The 25,941-nt window shown below is 40.0% G+C and overlaps 2 protein-coding genes and 1 long non-coding RNA gene across 4 annotated transcripts; 1 reads left to right on the forward strand and 2 right to left on the reverse strand.

Annotated features, from left to right (window-relative positions):
- Positions 1-7,030: 7,030 nt before the first annotated feature.
- On the forward strand, positions 7,031-18,982 carry lypd6 (LY6/PLAUR domain containing 6). Its single transcript, XM_040051588.1, has 5 exons — positions 7,031-7,078; positions 13,984-14,133; positions 17,096-17,194; positions 18,202-18,332; positions 18,403-18,982. The coding sequence occupies exons 2-5, from the start codon at positions 14,016-14,018 to the stop codon at positions 18,580-18,582; spliced, it is 528 nt and encodes a 175-aa protein (XP_039907522.1). The 5' UTR covers positions 7,031-7,078; positions 13,984-14,015; the 3' UTR covers positions 18,583-18,982.
- LOC120746231 lies at positions 16,385-17,363 on the reverse strand. The gene is made up of 2 exons (XR_005698802.1): positions 17,107-17,363; positions 16,385-16,908 (listed from the first exon to the last, which is right to left on the reverse strand). It is a non-coding gene; the product is annotated as an uncharacterized LOC120746231 (long non-coding RNA).
- Positions 18,983-19,101: 119 nt separating the features above from the next.
- Positions 19,102-24,750, reverse strand: mmadhca (metabolism of cobalamin associated Da). 2 transcript variants are annotated; one of them, XM_040051586.1, is made up of 8 exons: positions 24,599-24,750; positions 24,068-24,110; positions 22,833-22,974; positions 22,501-22,718; positions 22,105-22,210; positions 20,474-20,595; positions 20,310-20,396; positions 19,102-19,927 (listed from the first exon to the last, which is right to left on the reverse strand). In XM_040051586.1, exons 1-8 carry the CDS (start codon positions 24,733-24,735, stop codon positions 19,709-19,711), a joined length of 1,074 nt encoding a protein of 357 aa, XP_039907520.1. In that variant the 5' UTR covers positions 24,736-24,750; the 3' UTR covers positions 19,102-19,708. The 2 variants fall into 2 exon arrangements, with proteins under 2 accessions (XP_039907520.1, XP_039907521.1); XM_040051587.1 differs by lacking the exon at positions 24,599-24,750 and adding an exon at positions 24,333-24,586.
- Between the last annotated feature and the right edge of the window lie 1,191 nt (positions 24,751-25,941).

Consider the following 25,941-nt stretch of genomic DNA (forward strand, 5'->3'; position numbering starts at 1 on the left):
TTGTCTGGTCCCACACCCAGGACCAATTTGCCATGGGAGACCCTACCAGGGGGCAAAAACCCCCAGACAATATAGCTCCTGGGATCCCTGGGACACACAAACCCCTCCACCACGATAAGGTAGCGATTTGCGGAAAAAAGTGTGGAGTGCCCACTCCGGGTCAGGGACGAGACCCAGCCCCAAGTGGAGGAGTTTAAGTATCTCGGGGTCTTGTTCATGAGTGATGGGAGAAGGGAGCAGGAGATCGACAGACGGATTGGTGCAGCGGCTGCAGCGATGTGGACGCTGTACCGGTCTGTTGTGGTGAAGAGGGAGCTGAGTGTAAAAGCGAAGCTCTCAATTTACCGGTGGATCTACGCCCCTACCCTCACCTATGGTCACGAGCTGTGGGTAGTGACCGAAAGAACGAGATCGCGAATACAAGCGGCGGAAATGGGCTTCCTCCGAAGGGTGGCTGGCCTCTCCCTTAGAGATAGGGTGAGAAGTTCGGCCATCCGGGAGGGGTTCAGAGTAGAGCCGCTGCTCCTCCACATCGAAAGGAGCCAGTTGAGGTGGTTCGGGCATCTGACAAGGATGCCCCCTGGGCGCCTCCTGGGCGAGGTTTTCCGGGCATGTCCCACCGGGAGGAGGCCCCGGGGCAGGTGGCTGGGTGGAGGGAGGTCTGGAATTCTCTGCTTGGGCTGCTGCCCCCGCGACCCGGCCCCGGATAAGCGGAAGAAAATGGATGGATGGATGGATGGATGTTGCATTTCATATTCTATTCCATGTAGGGTTTAAGTAAGATCCTTCTGTGTAGCTTGTAAATGTGCACAATGCATTGAATGAGTCTACAGTTCAAAGTCTGTATCTCTACAGATGCATTTTCCATTGATCAGTCAGTACCAGTCCATATTTTAGAGCACACTGACTCCTACTGACTTAAAAAAAAAAAAAAAAAAGTTAAAGTCTTTATGTCCCCCCGCCCCCGATTTGCAGCAGGTGCCTTCCCCACCCTGAGCCTAGTTTAGTCAAGTGGTCTCTTCCTATTAAAAGGGAGTTCATCCTCCCCAATGTTGCCATGTGCTTACTTCTAGTGGATCATCGTATCATTCCTGTCGTATTGTAGGATCTCTACCTTACGGTGTGACAAGCTTATGTTGTTTTGACCTCCGGTCTGCACAGTTGCTTTTAAAATGCTCATATGGCTCATGAAATATGACAGTGTTCACTTATCCAACATGTGCTTTATACTCACTGATTCAGATTCATCACAGTTTGTGCAATGGGAACCACAGTTTTAGGAATTTTCTGCGTGTCTCTCCTGCTCTTACTTTTTGTCATTTGAATAGTGTGCATATTTGTGAGGTGCTCTTTCAGCAGTAGCCATCTGTCCAGACTTAGCATATTATAGCATATCTGTGTGCCTACTACATAAATTCCTCTATGTGCCAAGGATCTGAAGGGCTGCTATCTCACTCTGTGCTCTTTCTACAACGGATCACATAACCAGTCAGGTCAGAGGGCTGCTGCCTGTCAGTGATGAGCTTATCTATCTGTCGCAGCATACCATGTGTTTGAGTCAAGGAATGCGAATGAACAAGCAGTTAGTGCGGCTTGTATCTCAGTAATTTCCTCAAGAAAAATGCAAGCCCTGAAATTTCCATCTTTGACTCTGAAACGTAATCTGAAAGAAACACATTCATGCATGCTTTGGTAGTACAGACTCATGAAACAATAAAGGAAATGCAAGGCATTGGACCAGCACTTACCAGAACACCATTCATCCAAAATTATTGCTTTGTTTGGTGTTTTGTAAATTGCGATGTTTAACATGTCAGCCCAAAAACCTCCACAGGCCCAGATCCTTCTGTCGCCCCTAACACTGTATGTATTTACCCCTCTAATCAGGACTATATTATCACAGTTGATCTTTCAGAACAATTATACTTTGACTAACGATGCTTGTCCACATTTAAGAGGTATTGTGGAGGACTGCAATCCCGAGGTCCTTAATCAGCAGGCGCAGTACAAGGACATTATGTCGGAGCTCTACGGATGAGGCAGCTATTTTCTGTCTGGGGGAGGGTTTGTCGACGGTGAGGGTCACTGCTATGAACCTCATGTATTCGCTCTGTTTTTTTTAACCTGTTCTGGACTAATTTCCACCTACTGTATTATACATTCTGTTCTTATCATTTAAGGTGAATGTGCACTTTGTCTTTGTTCTATAAATCAACTGAATATGGAATGTGTCATGTCTGGCATTTCTTAAATCTTCACAAGAGAGACTACTACTTCCCACACGTGCACCATATTCAAGAATTAATTACTTTATCACTGACACTAACTGTCTGCAGCAGGTCCACTCCTGTGCCTACCATAGCATAGTTATTTCAGATCATGCCCCACTTACTCTGTCTCTGCCTCTTCCACATCTTCCTATAAAAACTGCACAATAGGATTTCAATTCAACCCTTCCGTCAGATGACAGTTTTGTAAAGTTTCGCCAAGATGAGATATGCTTTTATTTTGCCACTAGCTCCTCCCTTAATACTTGCAGCCTTGTTGTATCACATGTCTTTAAGGCCTATATCAGAGGCCAGATTATTGCTTATTCAGCAAAAATTGAAAAACAGTCCATTTATGAGCGAAATAAGTCAATGCAACAAATTAAGGAGGCTGATGACCAGTATGCTCTCAAACAGAGTCACGAAATGTTTAAAAAGCATGTTGAACTCAAAACAAGACTTGACCCACTCACAACTTAATCAACTGAACGTTTGCTCTTGCTTGACAAATCAAAATTCTACGTGCATGGTGACAGACCCCACCAATTACTGGCAAGCCTTCTCAACAGTTCTAGGGCAAGGCAAAGTATTCTTGAAGCTCGACCACAAGATGGCAACATGGTTACAGATCATGAAACATTAATGAAGTATTCAGGGATTTTTACTCAGAACTTTAACACCTCAGAGTCACAAACTGGCTGCAATGCAATTAATGACTTTCTACCTAAACTTAACATTCCTGAAATTCCACCAGAACTTAAAACAAGGCTGGATGACTCTACCTCTCAGTCAGAAGTTTCCTTAGCTACAGCCTCAATGCAATCTGGCAAGTGTCCAGGTCCGGATGGTTTCCCATCAGAATTTTTCATCAGAGCACTACATTACTGTCTGCGCAGCTTAGTATAACCCTCACTGACTGCATTAAACAAGGATCTCTTCCTCAGTCATTTTATGAAGCCTGTACCACACTTATTGCAAAGAAAGGAAAAGATCCGATGGAATGTGACTCTTTTAGACAAATTTCTCTTGAACACAGATGCTACAATATTAGCCAAGATTCTTGCCCGTAGACTACAATTGGTTCTCCCAACAATTATTTCAAAAGCCCAAACAGGCTTCATTAAAGGTCACCGTTTAAATGTAAGAAGGCTATTTAGCATAGTTTATTTCAGCTCTACAGATGCTGATGAATATGTTGTCTCTCTGGACACTGAAGAAGCCTTTGATCGAGTTGACTTCGACAATCTCTTTGCAGTCGTTCACAGATTTGGTTTTGGAGCAAAATTATGGATGGATTAAACTGCTCTACTCTCAGCTATCTGCTACAAAACAGACTAACGTCCAATTGTCAAAACCATTCAAACTTCACAGGGGCACACGCCAGGGATGTCCTTCCAGCCCCCTGGATTTTAATCTGGCCGTAGAACCCCTTGTCATTGCGTTTCACAGTTGCAAAGAAGTACACGGCATTTGGAGAAATACCATAGAACACAAGGTCTCGCTTTATGCAGATGATCTCCTGCTTTTTATTTCTAAGCCTTCAACTTCATTACCATCTACATTAAATCTGCTTGGTCAATTTGGTCAGCTTTCGGGTATAAACTGAACCTTCTGAACACTCACTGAAAATATGGGGCCAGTATAAGAAATACTTTCATCTCTGTGACTTCTCCCCTCTCAGCCCCACTGCATCTAACCATTTCTTTAAACCTTCTACCCAGGACGGTGGGTTTGTGGAGTGGCACAGAAGTGGAATAACTTGCTTTAAAGACCTGTTCATAGCCAACAAACTAGCATCATTTGAACAACTTGCTAATAAATACAATCTACCACCAACACACTTTTTCAGTTACTTGCAAGTCAGGCACTTTATTCATTCCCAGATTTCAGGCTCAAGCCCTCTACCAGAGCTACACTATTAGAAACTATCCTACAACTCAATCCGACCAATAGAGGGCTGATCTCCCTGCTTTACGATAAAATATTAAACTTGACACAAACCTCTTCATCCAAACTTAGAACATTATGGGCAGAAGACTTAGACATGACAAAACATGGGCCTCCATAAGCTAACATGCATCGGTGTAACTTTGTGCTGAACATTGGGGTGGGGTGGGGTGGGGGGGTCAAGATCTCTGTCTAAATAAATAAATTGGGTAAATTCCCAGATGATTAAACATGCAACTATTTTGCTGGTAATAACTGAAATGACTAAAGAAAATCAACAGCCTATTTATGCAAGATAATTTATAGTTTTATTGGGGGGGGTGTCATAACCCCCCTAACCCCCCTGGAAATTACGCCCCTGCTAAGATGTCAACACAACATCATTATGTGCCCGCCACTGTTTAATCCAGTTAAAAGTGGTGCATAGAGCCCACTTCTCAAAATCCAGATTATCTCATATCCAGGGCCGTGCAGAGAGGTTTAAAGGGGCGGGTGCTCAAAGTTAAAAAGGGGCACATTGAACCAGGTTGAATAACAACAACACACATTCATCAAGAATCTAATATGGGAAGGGCAGGGCTGTGTTGATCTGAGACTGTAGACATTAAAAAGTCCATAGGAGAGATGGTAGCTGATTAAACAAGTGTCATGAGATAATAACAAAATGCAAAGATTGGTGACAGCGCTTGGAACCATAAGGCAACAAAAAACTGTGAGAAATGAATTAGGCTCTGCCTGTGAATCACTCTTTGCTTCTCTTCTTCCTTCCATCCCATCATTTCATATATCACTCTCCACTTGCTGTCTATCTGAGAACAAGGCACAACTTGCTATTGCAATAAACTATAATCTAATTATCCACACCTAACAACTCTTGCACTTAATCTAAAATAAAATGATGACAGAAAAATGTTATAGCACTGCCTTTAGTAGCCTCACACAGCTCCTACTGTTTCCTCCTCATGTCCTTACCAGGCATGTCTGGACAATGTTATATCATGAGTAATAATTTAAAAAAATCGATATATATAAAACAAACACATGCACGCGCACACAGTGACATTTTAGACCTTCTTCAGAATACTGTATATACTATGGGCATCATGGTGCTGATCCAGAATCTTTTTTTTTATTATGTATTACTAGAGCTACAATAATAAAGCAATGAGGAGGGGGAAGTAATAAATATGAAATAATGTATTTATGATGATTCCATTTGTTTCACTATCCACTCTGTGCAGGGCAAAGCTTATTACATTTTTAAACTGTAGAGATACAATAATTTTACTGCTGTAAAATCCAAATTTTGTCTTATTTAAAATATAAATCTAATATAATCTGCTTCTTAATGTATGTTCTTTAAAATACAGCGTGTTTTTTTTTTAATATATTATAATTATAATAATGCATAATTATGTGGACATGCATATTAGATCGTTTTTAGTAAAATATAATCCCTCCAGAAAGGCAGGAAAAGCCCTGTAACTTGCTTTAAAACTAAATATGTTTCTAAATACTTTAAAACTAAATATGTTCCCTAAAACGGTGACAGAGCTGCAGACCCATGACAGCCTTACACAGGTAGCCAGCAGCTGTGACCAGCACTACTTGTGCAGTTAATAAAAGGACAGGTAATGTTTGTCACGCTGTTGCACACACAGCACGCTCGTTTGTTTCAGTTCGTCAGTTGCAACAAGACAGCTTACCAACGTGCACGTAATAAGCTAATACTCCTGGGTGCTACAGACTACAGTGTACGCTGTACACCTACTTACTGGTTTTGTCGCATCAGTCTGTGTCTCTGAGTTAACTTGTGTTTCTCCTACAGCTCCGGACCACTAAAAATGCGCGTGCTCTTTGTGAGCTCGTTCCCGGCTCATAACCAGCGCGTTCTGCCGTCAAGGGCGATCATTGGTTAAATGTGATCATGTGACTGATGCAAGCCAGATCCTTTTATTTAGCAAAACTGTGATTAATAGTTAAATATTATTGTTGAGGGGGCACAGACAGGACTCCGCACGCACACACACATAAAAAATAATAATAATTTTTTTTTAAAAGTTGCCTTATCAAAAGGGCACTTTGGGCACCCATCAGGAAAGGGGCGGGTGCTCAAGCCCCTCTAGCCCCCCTCTGCACGTGCCTGCTCATATCTATCCTGAAATCACTCCATATTGTGATAGATGCAAAACTGCTGAAGCCTCACTGATCCATATATACTGGTCTTGTCCCAACTTGACCAGTTCTGGACAAAGGTTTTCCATACCTTGTCCAGGATTCTCAGTGTGATGCTGCCACCTGGACCCCTGCTTTCACTCTTTGGCATCAGTGGGAATGAGGCACCTCTACTGGCATTCTGTTCCCTCTTGGCCAGGAGGGCAATTCCACTGAGGTGGCTGGACGCTGCCCCTCCCACTCACAAACACCTGATGTAGCGGCTAAAACTGGAAAAAATAACACATTCACTTAAACTTCAGCAACATTGTAAAAAGTATTTTATTAAATTAAGAAAAAAAAGAAAAAAAAAAGAAAAATAGCGTACATATACTTATTAATTCGTTTATGAAAGTAATACATTTTGATAACTAACAAAATGCATATTTAAAAAAAATCATAAAGGGAAATTTTTGTATATCAGTGCATTGCTATATATAATATATAAATCCCCGCCATGAAAAAAAGGTGAATTAAAAAACATGATCCTACATTGTTTTTTGTATGATCCATTTCTATTTGTGGGAGTGCCGATGTCTGTGACGTTGCAGCCTCCCCCTCCCCTCCTCAGCCGCGCCGAGCTGCACTTCACTAGTTTCTGAGCTTCATCCGCGCCGAATGGAGAGCGTCCTATCGAGCATTTAAAGCTGGTAAGTTCTTATTAAAATAGTGTTGCGATAAAGTCGTAGAGTCAAGCTGTACTAACACATGTAATTTTAAATCAATTCCGTGCGCATCAGTGCAATTGAGAAGCGTTAAGTTTAGATGAATTGAAGATATGATATTTCATGAAATGCTGTCATGTTTTTGATCGTGAGATTTAGTTCATATTCACCGCTTCAGTGAAGAGCAAATATAGTTGTGGAGACAGCATATGATTTTAAACTGAACTATGTGGGAACCCAGTAAATGTTTGTACCTTGTTAAAAGTTGTAATTTTACTGTGATTACACAAGTTTCCATGGTGCTTTTAATGTGTGTGAAGTGCTCCTACAGTCCGTAAAGTATTATCTACATTATCTACATTATATTCTGCTTAATGATTGAATAATTTTGACAGCTATAAGAACATTACATTTGAGTTCATGGGCCGCATATAACCCAGTTTATTCTGAAGTGTCGCCAAACCAGTAAAGCTATATTTAATCTGCCTTTCTTTTCAAAAAGTACAGTTTATACTACATGTTTTCATTGCATGTCCTTCAAAGTAGATGTGCCAAAGAACAAAACCTGGAGTTTTTGGGTCAGTTCTGGTCCTGACCTACATGTCTCACACCCCTATTTTACATATAAATATGAGCAGCTACATTGCAAAAATATTGTATTGGACTCAATTAAATCCCTCCTTATAGTGTGGAAGCTATGCTACCCAAATGTTGATAAAAATTTAAAATACACACTTACAAAGTCCAGTTCTTGAGACTTGACCTCTCAGCACGACTGTTTTGTGGTTTTAAAGCCAAGTTTTGTAATTTGGTCACAATAGGTTACAGTTTAAAGTTGGACCAGCTTTAGAGATAACAAGAGATAATAATCCAATTATGAATGTTATATAGCACAGGTCACATGTACTTCTAAGGAATGTCTGCTTGTCATATTATCTTGATTTATGTATCATAATGAATCAGCTAATACAAATAGGCAGTAAGGAGACTACATTCATTTAGAATGTCTGGCCAACTGTGACCTTTTTGGTCATGTTAAACAATGTTAAAATGTCAGATGTTTTATGAGCTAAGCAAAAACCTCACAAAAATCACGCAGTGATGTAGTGTGTCAGTAAATCCAGATGGCAATGCTTGGGAAGGGGACTTTATATTTATGACATTTCAACCACCTAATTATACAAGAGAAACAAGAATTTTGTGAATGCAGTCAATTATCTCTGACGTGATAGATAGGGAGAAAATCAGTGGAATGAAAGAAGTTAAGCCCCTGCCATATGTGTCTGGTCAATAGAGCTGAGCTGCTGATCTTCAAAGTCAACCCTGGTGGTCTAAATGTTGATCAAGTATTCTTTTGAAACACATGACCAATTTGGAGCAATAAGCCAGCTATTTTTGTCAGGTCAGACTGCAGGGTGAGTTAGTGGATTTTACTAAATTAAATCTATTAGCTCAACAACTGAGTTTGCCTGGGTGTAAACTAAAGGAAATGAAGACATTCTGAGTCAAGTGCAACACTAGAACATTATGATTTTGGAAATATAATAGCTAAAAGAAGAGAAAAAGTTAGCTGAAGTTTAAAATGTAATGGGAAAAGTGTTAAATTAGCTAAAAATGATAATGATAATATTCAGGCAAACCTGCTGAGACTGTTCAGTTTCAATAGTTAGCTAAAATTTCATAGCAGTTAAGATATTTGGCTAAAAGCTATTTACCGTAAATAAGGTTGTAGTTATTTGCTAAAAATTGCAATAAAAACTTAATATACATTTCATTATGATAGTTTGGCACTGGATAATGGTTGCCATAATGGTAAATGGCCTGTATTTATATAGCGCTTTACTAGTCCCTAAGGACCCCAAAGCGCTTTACATATCCAGTCATCCACCCATTCACACACACTGGTGATGGCAAGCTACATTGTAGCCACAGCCACCCTGGGGCGCACTGACAGAGGCGAGGCTGCCGGACACTGGCGCCACCGGGCCCTCTGACCACCACCAGTAGGCAACGGGTGAAGTGTCTTGCCCAAGGACACAACGACCGAGACCGTCCAAGCCGGGGCTCGAACCGGCAACCTTCCGATTACAAGGCGAACTCCCAACTCTTGAGCCACGATCGCCCCATAATGGCTAATAATTAGCCATCAGCACAGATAATGGTTAAAATAAACAATTTATATTTATATATGGGTTACACTATTATATACTATTAGTTCATGTCTAAACGTAGTAGTTGAAATAGTAGTGGAAAATAATAATAAAAAAATCTGTGTATAATGAATATCCAGTATCAAGCTAACATTACTGGATTAACATTTAAGCTAGCTACATAACGTTAGGGGACAGGTGGTTAAATAAAATTGTTCAAAGTAATGGCCAAATGATACATGTAAAAAGCTAATACAGTGACCACACAGATAAATTATGATGATGTTGAAATGGTTGTACTACAAAAGTACATAATTTAACTAACCCTGCATTCAAGTTTGATTGTATTGTAAATATCACAGCAAAATTAAACATTGTTCAATTTAAAAAAAAAAATCAGGTTAAATTACACTGAAATGATCTCATCATCAATCAAAGCTTTATTCGTCAGTGAGGTGATATTTGAGTTTATTTGACATAGCTGTGGCTGTGGAGGTATAGTTAACTGAGATGGTTTGGAACCACTGGAGCCGCCATTATTATTATTAGATCAATTAATGTTTTGCTCTTTTTTGTTTTGAACTTTTTTATGTGACATATTGTAGTTTCCAGTTGTGTTCTGTCACTAATTAGTCTTTCATTGTATTTGCCTCCACATCTTCTCTTCTAAGATGTAACAAGTTGCACATGTTTCTGCACATTACTTTCTTTTATGCCAAAAATGAAGTGCAAATAATTCTAATTATGAACTTCATGATGTCCATACGACAGTTTAGGTCTGTCGCTTGTTTCATTAGTGCATGTCAAGTAATATATATTCATAAGATTCATCTTAAACTCCAAGCCATTTCTTTCAATTTAGCCCATATATCTGCATCACATTAGTTTTTTTGTAATGTGTGGATGCATCCAGATGTGTAACTAAGCAGGTAACAATCTACAGTTTACACTATCTCTGAACTTCATCCCCTGTTGTCTTGACAGACTCTCCTTCAGATTCTTTTAGCCTTCTACAGCCTTTTAACCGGGACCCGAAGGAGTTGGTTGGTGCTGATTGAACCCTCTCCATCCCCCCAGTTATAACAGGGAGCCTTTGTATGTAATCCCTGCACTCCTGCCTTCTCCTCTCAGACCTAAAAACAGATTTTACTGCAGGCAAAGCCAGGGATCCTTCAGATAGCTCAAAGTTTGGGACCTAATCTCAAGTTTTTCTTTCAGCATACAGCGTATGATTAAGAGCTATACAGTAGCACTGTGCTTCGAGGAGCTTGATGAATGCAATAGGAGGAGACCTCTCTGAAGACTAGGAGACCGCTGTGAAGGCTTTAGATTAATCCTGTTATTAAGCCTGATTTACAGACCTTTTTGTGTTTTCGTGTGTTTATTAGTTTCTCACATGCTGAAAAGACATGCAAATCTAGAGAGGAGGTTTTAATTATTTTAATCCTGAATATTAACTACCACTTAGACACTGTGGCATTCATTTGCACATTTGAGAACCTGGACTCATTGAAAATTAACATTTTAGCCTGAAAATGTATGTGGTCAATCAGTTACTAAGCTTCCTTTTAATGAAATTATTTTAGTTTCAGGTCTTATGACTTATAATCATGTCTTTGTGTTGGAAGTAAAACAAGTGTGTTCTTGTAGCACTTTACATTATGGGTGTTTGGACCAAAGTAAAGATGTGGATCCATTTTACTGGGGCATGCATAATGCAAAGAAAACAAGCATTTACAGCCCCACAGTCTGGCACAGTGCCTGGGGATAAAACATAAAAGTCAGGGATAAAACCAGGTCATCTGGTGTGTAATTCACTGATTGACGTCTCAGTGAATCTAAAAAGAGGGAGTGTTCTGACTGGACTCTAACTGAAAGCTCAGGATTGAGATATAATATCAATACAATCTCAAAATCCTCTATGAGGCTTTAATTATAGCAAAAATAAATAGCTTTACTACAATGACTCTGACTTATTGTTGGCAATGTGGACCAAACTATCACTGCGGTTGAGCGGGGGCTGAATGGCTAGTAGCAACAAGCCAGATACTCCATGCTCCTGAAGCTGCATGTTGTAGCTCTCTTCACGACACAGACACTGGTCGGTTCTTTGAAACAGGCGTTTATTACTTGGGCTTTCTTTCCTTCTCAGCTTTACCATCACCAGTACACCAGTACGCCAATACACCATGAGAACTGGTCACGAGTGAACAGTACAAACCAGTTAGCAACTTCACAGTACACATATTAAGTCCAAACACAAATAAAAACATTTCTCAAATGACAACTACCTCACTGACTGTTTGTCCTGAAAAGAGGTCCTTAAGTCCTTGTGCTGCTTTTCTTTTAATAAACCTTTAGCTTAACATGCTTCATGAGAGACATCTGCTCCCTCGCAGTCCACGAAAGGTCTCGCGTACTCTCGTTAAGGGTATTCTCATGAGACACCAGCTCTTACACTTTACACGTGTACATTTCAAATAAAGATATTTTTAACACTAACTACATATATTCATGAAATTATGTAACCCGTTATAAATCAGTCATCCACATCATGAACTCTACACAGAACATTATTTAACAGCATTTACACATGTGACTGAATACAGTCTCCAAGTCCACAAAGCACATGTAGATTGACTGGGAAATTCCAACACAACCCAAAGAGTCCAGAGGTCCATGACCAGGAAGAAAACTGCTTTTGTCATGGTCTCCGTGCCCCGTGCTCCGGCCCCACAAGGCTACATTTGCTGTTTCGGTTCTCTCCCTCTCTGCCTGGGCGGAACTCACTGTGGGCTCCCGCCCTTGGCCCACACACCTGACAACAATCACCTGTCATCACCGGGAGCACTATTTGAGGCTGGAACACAGATCCTCTCGTCGCTGGATGATTGTACTACTGACGTTAGTGTTCTCACAGCTCCTGTGGACTTGTGCTTCATGATTTGTGATTAGTTTGTGACTTCCCTTCTCTTCTGCTTCAGACCTTCCCCCCCGGACCTGCGACCTCCCTGCCGTGTGAACATGTGTGAGTGTGGGGAGGAAGACGTGAGCGAGTGTGAGAGAGCTACCCTGTGATTCCCTGGAGTTTTGGATTCCCTTCACTGTATATATATTGTGCACTGGAACTGTAAATAAACTGCATTTTGGAGACATCTAACTGCTCTGCGTTTGAGTCCCTATAACCAGATCGTGACAGCTTTGTTCCGCCTGAATCCAAGGTTCAGGACATAGTCTCCTCTCTTGTATGTTGACATACATCTTCCTTTGGAGTCTGAGTAGTGTGATCCTCCTGCAATTTGAGTACACCCTCTGGTCAACCTTTTTAAAGATGGGAACATCCACCCCAGTCTGCTAGTTCAGAGGCACTGCCCCAGATCTGTATGTGATGTAGCAGGGGGATGTCAACCAAGAAAGCCCCATAACGTCCAGAGGCTTAAGGAACCCTCCCCACTGATCCTGCCACCAAGTAGTTGTTTACCTGCTTCAATGACCTCACTCCTCGTAATGGGCAAGTTGTCCCCATCGTCCCCAGACTCTGCTTTCTCTAAGCATTGTCACTGGGATTGAGGGGATCCTTGAAGAATTCCGACTGTACCCTCAGCTGAAGGCAGCAGCACCCCTATAGATAGATAGAGCACCACTTTTCCCTCTTGTGTCATCTGGTGGTTTGCCAGAATCGTTTCAACGCTGACCAAAAGTCTTGTTCCACGAGCTCACCAAACTTCTCCCACACCAGACTTTTTGTTTCAGCTACTACATAAGCTGCAATCTGCCAGCTGGTACCTGTCAGCTTCCTCTGGAGTCCCACAGGTTACCCAAACCATACTCTTTTTTTTTTCAGTGATTACAGGAAGGCTGTGTGTATAATTTGGTGCATAAGCTGAAGTAATAGTCAGGGACAACTCTCTTCCACGGGGAGAACCCCAACGTATAGAAAGTACTCCAATGGGGGATACAAGTATACCTACCTACCCCTGCCCGCAATCTCTCACCAAGGGCAACCCCAGACTGGAGGGAGGCCAGCCCCTTTCCAGGAGATTGATTCCAATAACCTCAACCACTAGCTCAGTCTCCTTCTCCACGACACAGGTGACATTTTGTGTCAATAGAGCTAATCCTTTCCCATTCCAGCTGATATGCACTACACTTGACCTCTATGGTGGCTCCTGCAGGTGGTGATGCTGGTCAGTGGATGCTGGGGCGCATAGTCCACAGAGGATACCAACTTTCTACAGGGTCAATTGCTACAGACCTATAAACTTCATATTACCTTCAGATTAGTTCAAGAATAGTTTCTAGAGAGTTTTATTGATTGGCATTAAAATAATGAGCATTAATATAGGTTTACATGACCAGTGTTCAGTTTCTTGAGTAAAATATGAAAATATCAGCAGTTTCATTATCTGTTAAATCCAGAAAGGGATGCTGAGGCTTAAAGCTGGCTCGTAGAGTTCCTTTGACATTTGATTAATGAAGCAGGCTCACAGCATGAGAAGGAACACAGGTGGTCACGTTTATAGACTTATTGGTTCTATTATTAGCCACTTGAAGCCTTTTGTTGATGTATCGTTGAGTTCAACTGTGGTTTAATCATGCTTTCTTGTACACTAAAAAAAACAATACATTAAAAAGACTCTGTAGTATCTTTGAAAAAAGCTCAGGGAGGCTGAGTGTTTACATTCTTTATCCGTTTAAGATTCTCTAATATTGTCATTTTAATCCACTCATGTTCAACAGGCCTAAGTGCATGAAGACACTCTGGTCCAATAATGGAGGCCTGGCCAACAGTGGCCTGGGTCCTGCTGCTGACCACCATCACTGACTGGGTGAAAACTGCGCAGTCACGGGACTTCACCATGAAGGATATCATCCTGCTGCACCCCTCAAGTAGGAGTATAAGAGTACTATTTTACATCTCAATTTGTTTAAAGGTTTGATACTGAATATGACTGAATAACATTAGCGACATTGTTTTTAAGTAGCGTGCACTGAACTTGAATGGAACATTTTAATAATATCTATCGGAAACAAGTTGCAAGAAAAGAAGAAAGCAAGCACGGTATAGAAAACAAAACTGTTGTTTTATTTAAATAAATAAATGTTACAAAGGTACAAAAGTCATGTTAACTGAATGAATAACGAGCGAGTACAGATGCATTTAAACGCAACACATGCACAAATGAAACTTAATGGAAAGTTTCGTTTTGTATTTAAATCAGTTGTAGCTGCCAAAACAACAGTTTATTACAATATGTTAAAATATAAATATATAAAAGTATAGTTGGCATCCTTCTCTGATTGTAAGCTGGTTCTGCAGCTTTCATTCTCTCAACCATTGACGTATGACAGACAAACAAAAGCAACAGATTAGGGCTGTTATAACATAGATTACACTGATTGAAATGTGTGTTCTTAAAACACTAACATATATTAAGTGAACTTATTACGGTTACAAGTTACAGTTCTGCTATTTAACTTGCACCTTTAAAAGATCAAATGTATTTCATCTTTATTTGGAATTAATTCTTGGAAAAAACACTGATGAATCCCTTTTCAAAATTCCTGAAAAAAATCTTGGAAACTCATTACACAAGGATGTGGTTCATGATCATCAAAGCGATTGGTTTGTGTCTTTGTTGAGAATAACAGGATTGTTCTTTGACTGAAAAGTGGCTGGTCCTTGTTTGATCCCTGAGTCAGAGACGTGGAGTAGACTGATGAGTATCCATAAATCTTTGGAGAGCATCTATGACACAGGCTACAGATTTATTGCTTCTTTTTTAGTAATCAGTATAATTGTTAAATAAGCAGAAAATCAGAAGGTGATTGACCAAATGACATATTGTTAATTAACCCAAAGTTTCACAACCAGAAGCGTGTTTGTATAGTTTTTGTGTACCTGCCAGAGCCTTCATGTAAAAACGAGCTGCAGGACTCACATGAATAGAGACAACAAACTGAGAGGTTCACCTGAGCTGAATTTCCATTACCAATGATTTTTCCCTAGCTTAAAACACCTTTCACTCGTTAGGTTACCTGTATATTCTGATTCTGCACTTTACAACTCTTATTATTATTTCAAAATGCGGTTAAAATGATCCATATAAATGTATACACTTGGGTCATTTCATCTCAAATCAGGAAGTTTTTACATTTTCCGCTTATCCATCTCTGATTTGCATAAAAGTAGGGACTGTATAAGGATGTGAAAGGAACAAAACAACTGTGATATACTATACATGTTTATTCACACACTGAATGAATTAAAGAACTAATAGTTAAAAGTCAAAATACAAATATTTAAATGAATATATGAAATGTGCTAAAACATAAATATCCAGTAAAACCGCTAAAGTGTCTTACTTTAATGAGAAACATGTTAGACAGTAACATGATGTTTTAATTTAGTAGTTTTAGTAGATTTTTCTCAATAGACAGAAATTTCTGCCTAGAATAAACAAAAAACTGGACAACAGCTTGTTTTATTTTAAATGATTAAGTGTCCAATGTATTTACCAAGAAAGTGCACCTATGCTAATGCCACTGCCCTTTCTAAAGTAACAGTCAGATGACAGTCACAGTTATTAACACAGTTAGTAATATATGCATAATTTACATGTTCCCCACTGTGGTATACAAAGCATTGTTGGGTTTTGTGTTACTAATGACCAAAAAAAGCAGTTTTGTCACTTGGTATTCACACATTTCAATTGCCCATCGAGAACTTATGGAAGTTATTTGTCTACATCAATCATGACTTACTTACTCAATGACTTTTCTTTTTTGGGGCAAATCAGGGGTTATTGATAAAACAACAGGGTGTTTTTAAGTGTGCAAAGAAAAAAAAGCAGCTAATTTTAGCCTGCTGCTAGGTGGTTTCTAGGTAAAGTGATAGTGTCGTAATATGCCACAGAAAACTGATGTTTTGGGGATAAAAATTAAATGTTAGTATTGTGAAACAAAAATAACATGATGTCATATATGCCATTGTAGGTGCACAAATTGCTCGGCCTCGTGGAATTGTGAACAACACAAACACAGTCTTAAGACTCATAGCGACACACTTGGCTTTTTCAAAACCTTTTCTGCAACAAATAATGTTAATATAAAATGAAATTGGTCTGGGATGAACTTGCAGTTAATTTGAACCAAAAAAAGACTGGTATATACATTTATTTACGTAACCTTTAAAGTGCACTATACTACAGGCCACAGTCATACAGCACTTTATTTTAATAAGAAAAGCATCAAACCTGAACAGTGTGAACATTGTGACGTGAATTAAATAAATACATCAAAATAGAAATGGTACAAGAAATATGAAAACAGTTTTACTATGTAAAAACAGCAGCAGTTTTGATTTGATTCTCAGCTATGAGAATACTTATGAGAGTCATAGTTTATATACTTTAAGAGCTTTGTCTATCTTACATCCAAACCTGAGCCCAGTATCCAATCCCCAAAAACCTAACACACGTCTTTGCAAGGAAGTCGGGGCACCTCGGAAAAACAAGCCTCAGGATAATGTTAGCTTTGATTAACAAGCCCTTCACATCTTCTGGTCCTATCTGTGCTTTGAGGGCAACTTCATAACCATGTCAGAAGCCAGGAAAAAGGCAGGGGTGGTCGAATTTTAGGACATTCGTCTCCCTTATAATGATTCTGAAATCATCCAGAAACACAGAGAAAGTGTACAGTGATTGAATGAGCTAATTTAAAAAAAAAAACACCCCAGAAGGTTGATGAATGAAGGTCCCTTTCTGCAGGAATGATATTACACACAGGACGAATGAAAACACGCCTTCTTCACTTATTGAACTTAAAACTGAATACAGTTGTGTCTCTACAGCTACTCCTTACCCTGGCGGATTCAAGTGCTTCACATGCCAAGATGCTGTAGATAACTACGACTGCAACCGCTGGGCCCCGGACGTGTACTGTCCAAAGGGTACGTCAGCTTTTGATTCATCTGTGGCTGCCTGCTCAAGGAGATGTCAGTTCAAGTGACTTCTCTTGAGAAACGTGTTTCTTTGGGAATGCGCTACAAACAAACATCAACAAAATGATTAAAATAAATAAAATAGATTGATATAAAAAATATTTATAATAATTTGCTAGGATTTGATTTGATTTTTGATTTTATTGATTAGCATTCAAATTCAAATCTCAGTGAAAACAGTGAAAAAACAACAACAAACAAACAGTGAAAACAGAACAAAAATCTACCATAAAGAAAGAAAGCATGAGACAAGGCTAATCAAAAGGTATTGGCTGAAGCATTTGCTTATTACGCCAACCCTTAATAAATAAATATAATTTGCTAGGATTTGGTAGGAAGGAAGAACTTTTAAGCGGAAGTGGCCTACAGCACAATCAGACTCAGAGAAGGGCAGCCCATTTGCTGCAGGTGGTTTTGGAGGTGAGTGGAGGGAGATGCTAGCCCCCCTTCTCCAAAATCTCATTTGCATGGCCCTTTTGCCAGCACTTCAGCAAGGTGTGACGACTGATGGCTAATCTTGCTCATCCGTGTAGAACGTAGTGATGAACAGGTGTTCCCACAGTTATCTTTCATCAGAGGAACTTTGCTTCCTACTTCTTGGAATCTTACTTCGCACGTTCGGTCGACTTCACGGGGATCTACATCTGCTTGGCAACTGGAACACATTCTTAATGTGCAGTTAGACAGAGTTGATGGAAACACGTTTTCCCAAACTCAGTAGGGCCAGAGCCCACTGTGGAATCTGAAAATCATCTACCTGCCATCCAACTCTCTAAACAAACTGTGATCACCAAAAGCTGAAAGTGTCATGCACTGAAGAGTACCGTTTGGTAGTTCTTATCTTTCTAAATTTAAATATTTGTTGGCAGTTTTAAACTCATATTGGGGCTGCCTGTGAATCTGTCAAGTTATTAAGACATAATTGGTCACATAAAGGGAATTTTACTGTCCTTCAGATACTAAATACTGCTCCACCCTCCACATGATGGATAGAAGTGGGGAAAGTGTGTCTGTGACCAAGCGCTGTGCCACCTTGGAGGAGTGTCTGTTCACTGGCTGTGCTGACGTTGCCGATACTGGCTACCAGGTACGTGGAGAGCTCTGCCTTCAGATGTCTCCTCAACCTTAACGTGATAGGCTTTCCTCTCATCCCTCAGGTGTGCTCTTCCTGCTGTGAGGGGAACATCTGCAACGTGTTGGTGCCCAGAAATGACAGCAGTGCCATTTTCTCCTCCATTTCTCCTTTGGTTAGTTTGAGCGGGAGTCTTCATTCTAGAGCGCTGTGCTACATCATCATCGCCATCATTGTTGTCATCTTCACAGCTGGACGTGTTTGAGACACGTAGAAAGAGAACAGCTGGTATGTGTAGTGGCAGAACTGGGACCTGTGTTGGCTGCGTGTTTCAGTAACTGAAGGTTTAAAGACATTTTTATATGTAAGACAACTGATTCAACTTTGGTTTCCTTTCTTCTTTTCCACTTTTTTAATAGTCGATCTGCATTTCTGTGTTTTCTGTTATATTTATAATGTTACTTTGTATATAGCTCATAATAAACATCTCTGAGTCAAAAGCTCAGGCTTCACAATGATCTAAACACTCTGTCTCAGATAGGTCTTCTACTCCTGGCTCTGCGTGATGATGCTGACTATCCCTAATATGGTAGATCATTATAGACTTAAACAATAATAAGAGAAGACATCTGGATTTTTAAAACCTAAAGAAGTCCAGTTGCCTCCCTTTTTCAAGCTCTCAGGACTCCCTAATATGGTCATCAGAGCACTGGTTGACAGCACTGAAGCTCCGCCCACTTGCTGTTCAAACCTGTTTGCAAGACACAGCCAGTCACAAAAAAGCTGAAGTACATAAATATAATTTAATAAGCAGTATGTCCATGTTCATCCCGGTCAGTGTGCATTCTGGGAGCTGTTCCCATAATAAATTGAAATCTTCTGAAACTATTTATAATATTTCTCCATCGTTTCTTTACACTGTGTGCAACAGATCAGAGAAAACCAACACTGTACTTGCTGCTGTAAAAAGAATATGAGCCGCTAACATGTTAAGGTGTTTGAAACGGAGAGATTTTCCTGGTAGTTAGCACCAACAGCTGTAGAACATCTGTCGCAGTATTTCATAAATACTCAAACTGTAAAATATGAACATTGTCTACAGATGAATCACATTGTGAAATTGTTTCTTCTCTGAGTGTCTCCCTGCATGCAGAGCAGGGTAATGCTTCTGTCAGTCAGACACAGCACTGACGTCTGCATTAGAGTGTCAGTTAGATCCTTAGCAACACAGAGGTCTGCACAGATGCTTTGTGTTACAACATTACACAACTTCCCATTGATACAAACCAGCTCCATAACAGGAAACGTTAGCGGCGTCTCCAAACCATAAACAGAACCCTTCTGTTTGAATTTGATTCTATTCTATTAAAAAAAAAAAAAAAAAAAAAAGTTTATTCCTCATCATTGAGTGCGTCTGAAAATCCTTGAAGTCTAGCAACAGCAGCACTTTGAACAGGTGCGTTGGTGAAAATAGTCCCCACAAACAAAGGAGTCCCCCTGAGGATATGGCGGATGACTGTGCAGGAGCTCGACACCTCGATGTGAAAGCCCCGATGTCCCAGCTCACTGTCTATTCGCAGTGTGGTTTCGCCCAATGGAGACGCAAAGAACTGTTGAGGAAAGGGGGGAAAATTCCATTATTAAAACAATATTGTTCTGTTTGTTGTCCTCAGTTTTCACAGCTGAACTACCAGAATTTGAGTTGACAGGAAGTTTAACGGGAAAAATCTCTAGAAATGTTACAAGGGAAAATACATTTTTCCAGATTTTCCAAACACTGTAACCAAAAGGTTTATAAGCATGTGTGGTTTCACATCATATTGTGTTTGGGCTTTTCCCACCTAACAGACAACTAGTTCAATATAACATTTTTTCTATCAAAGAAAATTAAACTAACGTAAGCTTCATTCATAGAATAAGTATATGCTTTGTGAGTTTAGATTGCAGATTGAGACAGCAAAGAACAGGCACAGTGAACACAGAATTACTCACTGCTGCTCCCGTTGTTGGGTCAATGAAGTCCGCCCAGTATCCTGCAGTCCACAGAGCGAAACACATCTCCTTTGCCCCGCTCACAAACTGCAGTTAGGACAAAGTCACAGTCACCAACTGCTACAACCTCTGAAGTCTGTAATGGGCAACACACGAGGACTTACTTTACTTAGCAGCTGGTCTCTATCCAGCTCTGTCTCCTTGTCCTCTGACCGACCGCTCGTCTGCGTGACCGTCACCACTGTGATGGAAACTGTGGGCGCCGAAGGAAACAACTGCTCCAGATCTGAGGCACAGAGGCACACGTATGTTAATAAAGCCAATTATAACTCTTTTCATCTCTGTATGACATGCCTCAAACTAGAGCTGGGCGATAGAACGATAACGATATGTATTGCAAAATACATATATATACATATACTTTTTCTCGATAGAAAAATTAAACTATTGCGATAGACCTCATCGCTCTTGTCCTCTTAAAAAAAAGAAAAAAGAACAGCCAATCCAAATTAAGTAGCGCAGAGCCGAACCAATCACAGCCGCAGCGTCACGTCACGTGACTTGTTACGTACAGCACAAGTGTCAAGCCGCACATGTGTATTTGTTTGGGAAGCAGCCAGCCACCGTGCTGCCTGGGTAATGGAGGAAATGAGTGTGCCGACTAGAAAAATCAACCGAAGGTTACCGAAGAGAAAACAGATGATGGTTCCAATGCCGGAGAGATTGTCGAACGGAAGAGCCATAGAAGTTCTGTAGTGTGAAGGTATTTCGGCTATTTCAAGTCTGACAAAAAACAGAGTAGCGTGCGCTGTAAATTGTGCCGAAAGCAAGTCTGGAAATACAATAAACCGGTGCATGCTCAATCTCTGACTGGAAGCGCTAATTCGTCATTCGGCTTTTGTCAGTAACTGTTAAAACTGTTTGAAAAGCTAAGCTATACAACAAGGAGAGATTGAGAATTTCCTTTTAGTTCTCAGTTTATTTGATATTGACAAAAGTTAGTCAATTTTGTCTGATCTTCTGTAAAACAAACTAAGATTTATTTTTAGAATTAATATTTTGTTTCTGAGTGGAATTGACAATTTAGTCTGTTTTGTTTGTTCTATTTTGAAACTTAAACGCTTTAGCGGCTGCCTTTTGTGTAGTTTGCAATATTTGCCTTTATTTATCTGAAAAAGTCTCATGTTCCTTAAGTACATCTACCCTGTTGAACTTATTATGGGAAATAAATATTTAAATCAAAACAAGCTGCTGATTATTTCACATTTTACTTGTGAGCAACGGCACATTTAAATCTTACAAATATAGTTATTTGGCTTATATCGTGATAGATATCGTTATCGCCTGAAATGAAAAAAAACATATCGTGATATGAAAAAATCTTATATCGCCCAGCTCTACCTCAAACCATTCTGTTTGTTGTAGTTGTGAACTGAGTTTTGTAACCTTGCAAATGAAAAAAAATCGGAAAAATTTAAGTTAGTAGTTTTTTCCCTTGTATGTGTATAATCTTTTTTTTTTTTTTTTTTTAAATACACAGACGCAAATTCTCACCTATAGATGCACAAACATCAATCTTTTAGATATTTTGGTTTGCAAGGTTACAAAACTCAGTTCACAACTACACAGTCTGATTTACAAGTACAAAATATTTATGACCACAATACTCAGTATTTTTTCTTCTATATCATCAGAAATATTGTTATCGTAAATTCTTAAATATCCAGATATCATTTTGGCTTGTGTTGCCCACACTCACAGTCAGCGAAGGTAATGCTGGGTGAATCTCTCTTACCTTTCCTCAGCAGCTCTGGGCAGGAGTTTATGGCACAGTCTGTTTCTGTCTGATTAAAGTACTGCTCAGCTTTGCTTACTCTCGTGGAAATAGGCCCCAGCTTTCCCTGAAAAGCAAACAATCACACACCCTCTCAGACCAAAGTGGTAAAAATGTAGCTCTGGCTTATTTTTTCAATTTTTGTTTATTTATTGTTAATTGTCACACTTGGAATCTTACAATGAAGTGTTACTGACATCTGTGTTTCTCCTGAAACCAATGAGCCACAGCAGCTCACTTACATTTAAAATAAATCAAAGACATTGACTTTAATTTGTTCTCTCTGCTGCTCTGAACTGTAGTCCTAAAAGCTCTGACTGTGTTACAGCTCATAATGTAACTATTCAAAAATCTTACATGGAACTCGTTGACAAACTGGGCCAGTATGAACTGGTGTCTCTCTGTGCTGCTTGGAACCGTCAGCACATCAGGCACCGTCTTGTGAACCGGCGCCTTCTTTTGGTCCTCCATGCCCTCCAGGTGGCAGTCAAACCCAGCGTTACCAGGCAACTGGAAGCGCTGGTCCTGAGGTCCAAATGGTCCCATGTTCTCATCAGGCCACACGGTCCTTGGGCCTGGAGTGATGTGACAAAGATGATTTGTCAGCGTTTGCTGCCACAGGTGCTAAACAGTTTACTACTGAAAACTGCATTGCAACACTGCCTGACGTCCTTTCCTGTTCGACTCACCTGAGTCTGTGTGTGATACCGCTATGTAAGGCTCATCTGAGCTCGCAGCAGAGAAGGTTCTGGTTGTTCCAGCCCTGAGAGAAGCTAAAGCTCGACAGCCAGCAGCACGAGACAGGACCGCCCTGCTTTGACCACACAGCACCTGCAGACAGACGACGACGACATGTGTTAACAGACAGATACATGAAACAGGAACAGCCCTGCCCACGGTGGACTGTCTGCAGCTTCATACTTTTACTGTATGTTTTGTTTAGGACAAACTGGATGCTGCCATTTAGTTCTGGTTCTCTGGAAATAAAGAGCCAGATGCATCTAATACGTTGGAGTATTGAGGAATTTAATGCTTTCCTGTGATCAGACTAAAACTTTTCAAATTTTTTTGGAATTGATCTCATAAAGAGGAGAAGGATGACACAGTTCAACACATGGACTTCCTATATAACATAGCTTCTAAGACCTTATCACTGCAGCCGACCTCTCCAATCTTCTAACAGAGGTCTCCTAACTGTCTCTCGCTCAGATTTTAAAACCAGAGATTAAAACCAGTGCTTTTGAGGTAGTGGCGGGCGGCCAAACTGTGAAACAGCCTCCCTCCACCAATCAGGTCAGCTGATTGTGTCATTTCTTTAGAAGACTATTACAAACTCATTTTTATGAGTTAGCGTTCCCTTAATCTTTTCTCTTTTATGTTGAGACATCGTTTATTTGAAATCTGACAATTTTAATGTTATTTCAAGCTAACAAAGACGTTTGTCTGCATAAAAACAGCTTTGATTTTTATGTTGTTTTTATTCTGACTGGAAACAGATAAAACATATTGTTCTCTTTAGCATTTAAACAATCTGAACATGTGGTTTGATGAAGTTTTGACTTTTTAATATGAAAATACTGCCAATAAAATAAAAAATAAAAAAACAAAACAAAACCCCAAAATACTCATTAGCGAGGAGTGGTTTCAGACAGTCTGCTTTAATGCTACACTTGAGTGGTGAATAAAAATGTTACTGGCCCGAATGGGCCAACAGCTAGTACTGCCTGTAACTGAAACCCTATATTTAATATCAATATAGGGTTTCAATGATTTCAAAATCATTGTGCAGCGTTTTAAAATGATTTAAAGTTATTTCTTGGGCAATCAGACATTCTTTTTAAAATCTACTCTGGCCTAAGTGAATAGCAGTACCCATAACATTAGCATGAGCCATAACATTAGCATGAGGAAAATGGTCACTTACATTAGACATTGTGCTTAGTTTCCCTCGCCTTTTATCCTTGAACCTGTTTGATGAAAGAGTAACAAGAAGAAGATAGAAACTGTTATTCCCAACAGAAAACGCAAAAGAAAACTTTAAAACTCCCAAATGTTAGCTTTGCTAACCAGCCGAGCTAAAATAGCTTGTATGATGCAATGACTGCATGTGTCCCTCCATGAAGAAACACATGTGACCAATACACTTATTTCACACATTAATCTACACAGACAATAATCCTCTAAAATACCTCAGGTTCAACTATCAGCTAGCTAACAACACAGCTAGCTTTGGCACCAGCTATCACAAGGAGAGTCGTTCGGTCAGCTGATATCTACTCTTATCACTTTCTCTTTTTTTAAATAAGAGTTCATCTAAAGCACTTCCTGTTTTCACGTGACCTTAAAAAGACCACTGCACAGTGCAAAGCACGAGCGCCTTCGTGCTCATAATAAAGAAAACAAATGTTATTGTGTTGTTGGGAGTACAGCAGGAAAAGTACACACTGTTCCGTACCTGTCGACTTGCACGTACTGTATGCTTTTACAAAACAACGACGGAAAGTCAGGAGGGACAAATGAATCCCGCACGACTTCCGTAACGCCCTCCTCTTCTTCTACACGTATGTATGCTCTGTGTGCATTGAGCGCCATCTAGTGGGCGGTTTGCAGTTGTCTCCGTCAGTGAGTGAAAATTTTCTACGATTACTTCTTGTCAATACAAGAACATTTGCTTTATGCTTGTTGTTTAATTCTACAGAGTTTCTATTCTTCTTTCTTTGTCAGTAGCTCTGCCTTGCTGGGTGCATTTTCTTAACTTGTTACGCTGATGTTTAGGTCTATAACTGGGCAAACACTAAAGAAGACAGAGGAGTAAATCATACCTGTATCTGTGCTGAATGAGAATGAATAATTCCAAATCAAAATCAATGAATACACAACACTTTTTTATTACGTCTTTCTTCACCCGCTCTATATTCTTAGATGCACTGTATCAAAGACTCTTAAATCAGCATCACCTAACACAAACCTTTTAACAGACATTTCCTCTCACTCCACATCTCATCCAGGCATTTCTTTGCAGCCCACATAATTGCATAGTCTCCGATCCAATCACAAGATCAGCCTGGATGTGGAGCGGAGATTTTGCAAAACGTACAACATTTCGACATGGTGAAATTCAAATGATCTTTTTTAAATCTCAGCACAAGATGGCAGCAAATCAACAGTTAACAGAACCAAGGCAGTATTTATAACAGCAGTACTGATCTGCTTCGCCTTGTAATGTGACACTAATGTGTATGTCTGTCTGTTACCTTGAAAAGTTTTCATGATATTCATGATAGCTGCCACATTGCAGCTGCTTTTATGTTCAGCACATGCTGCTCGTGAGAGATAAACATGAAGCAGGGAACCACTGTACTCACAAATGCATTTTTCTAAATGATAAAACCATTCACTTTTGTTGATTTTAATGGGTCTCGGTGTGATGATAATTGTGCTTTGGTGGTCATTTGCATTCATTAGGATGACAAATGACAGAGTGTCAGTAGGTTTTATTTCTGAAGACAGAGCTCTGGTGTCCAATGGAAGCACCTTAAACTCATTTTCACTTTGACTTTAGTCCTTTTAAGGTTTGGCTTGCTGAATTTCTGAGAATTACCTTGAAAAAAAATGTTTGTACTGGACCTTTCCCAGGTGGGATGATGTGAAGAAACAGTATTCACTTGTTCAGCAAAATCCCCTCCCTTGCATGATAAAGTGTAATAATCAGAATGAAAGAGCTATCCTGGCCAGAGGGGCATTATTTACTGTCAGAAGTAGCGAAGGACAAGGACAGGCAGTATTTGCTGGCGTAGA

The sequence above is a fragment of the Simochromis diagramma genome, unplaced genomic scaffold (genome assembly GCF_900408965.1).
Source record: "Simochromis diagramma unplaced genomic scaffold, fSimDia1.1 OVJJ01000107.1, whole genome shotgun sequence".
NCBI lineage: Eukaryota > Metazoa > Chordata > Actinopteri > Cichliformes > Cichlidae > Simochromis > Simochromis diagramma.

What these genes read in the sequence shown, in the direction of transcription:
- lypd6 (XM_040051588.1), top strand. Translation starts at nt 14,016, where the DNA reads ATGGAGGCCTGGCCAACAGTGGCCTGGGTCCTGCTGCTGACCACCATC. An exon ending in CATCCTGCTGCACCCCTCAA is followed by an intron (nt 14,134 to 17,095) that starts GTAGGAGTATAA and finishes GTGTCTCTACAG; the next exon opens with CTACTCCTTACCCTGGCGGA. An exon ending in TTGCCGATACTGGCTACCAG is followed by an intron (nt 18,333 to 18,402) that starts GTACGTGGAGAG and finishes CTCATCCCTCAG; the next exon opens with GTGTGCTCTTCCTGCTGTGA.
- mmadhca (XM_040051586.1), bottom strand. Translation starts at nt 24,735, where the DNA reads ATGGCGCTCAATGCACACAGAGCATACATACGTGTAGAAGAAGAGGAG. An exon ending in AGTTTGTCAACGAGTTCCAT is followed by an intron (nt 22,211 to 22,500) that starts GTAAGATTTTTG and finishes TTTGCTTTTCAG; the next exon opens with GGAAAGCTGGGGCCTATTTC. An exon ending in GAGACCAGCTGCTAAGTAAA is followed by an intron (nt 20,397 to 20,473) that starts GTAAGTCCTCGT and finishes TCCTAACTGCAG; the next exon opens with TTTGTGAGCGGGGCAAAGGA.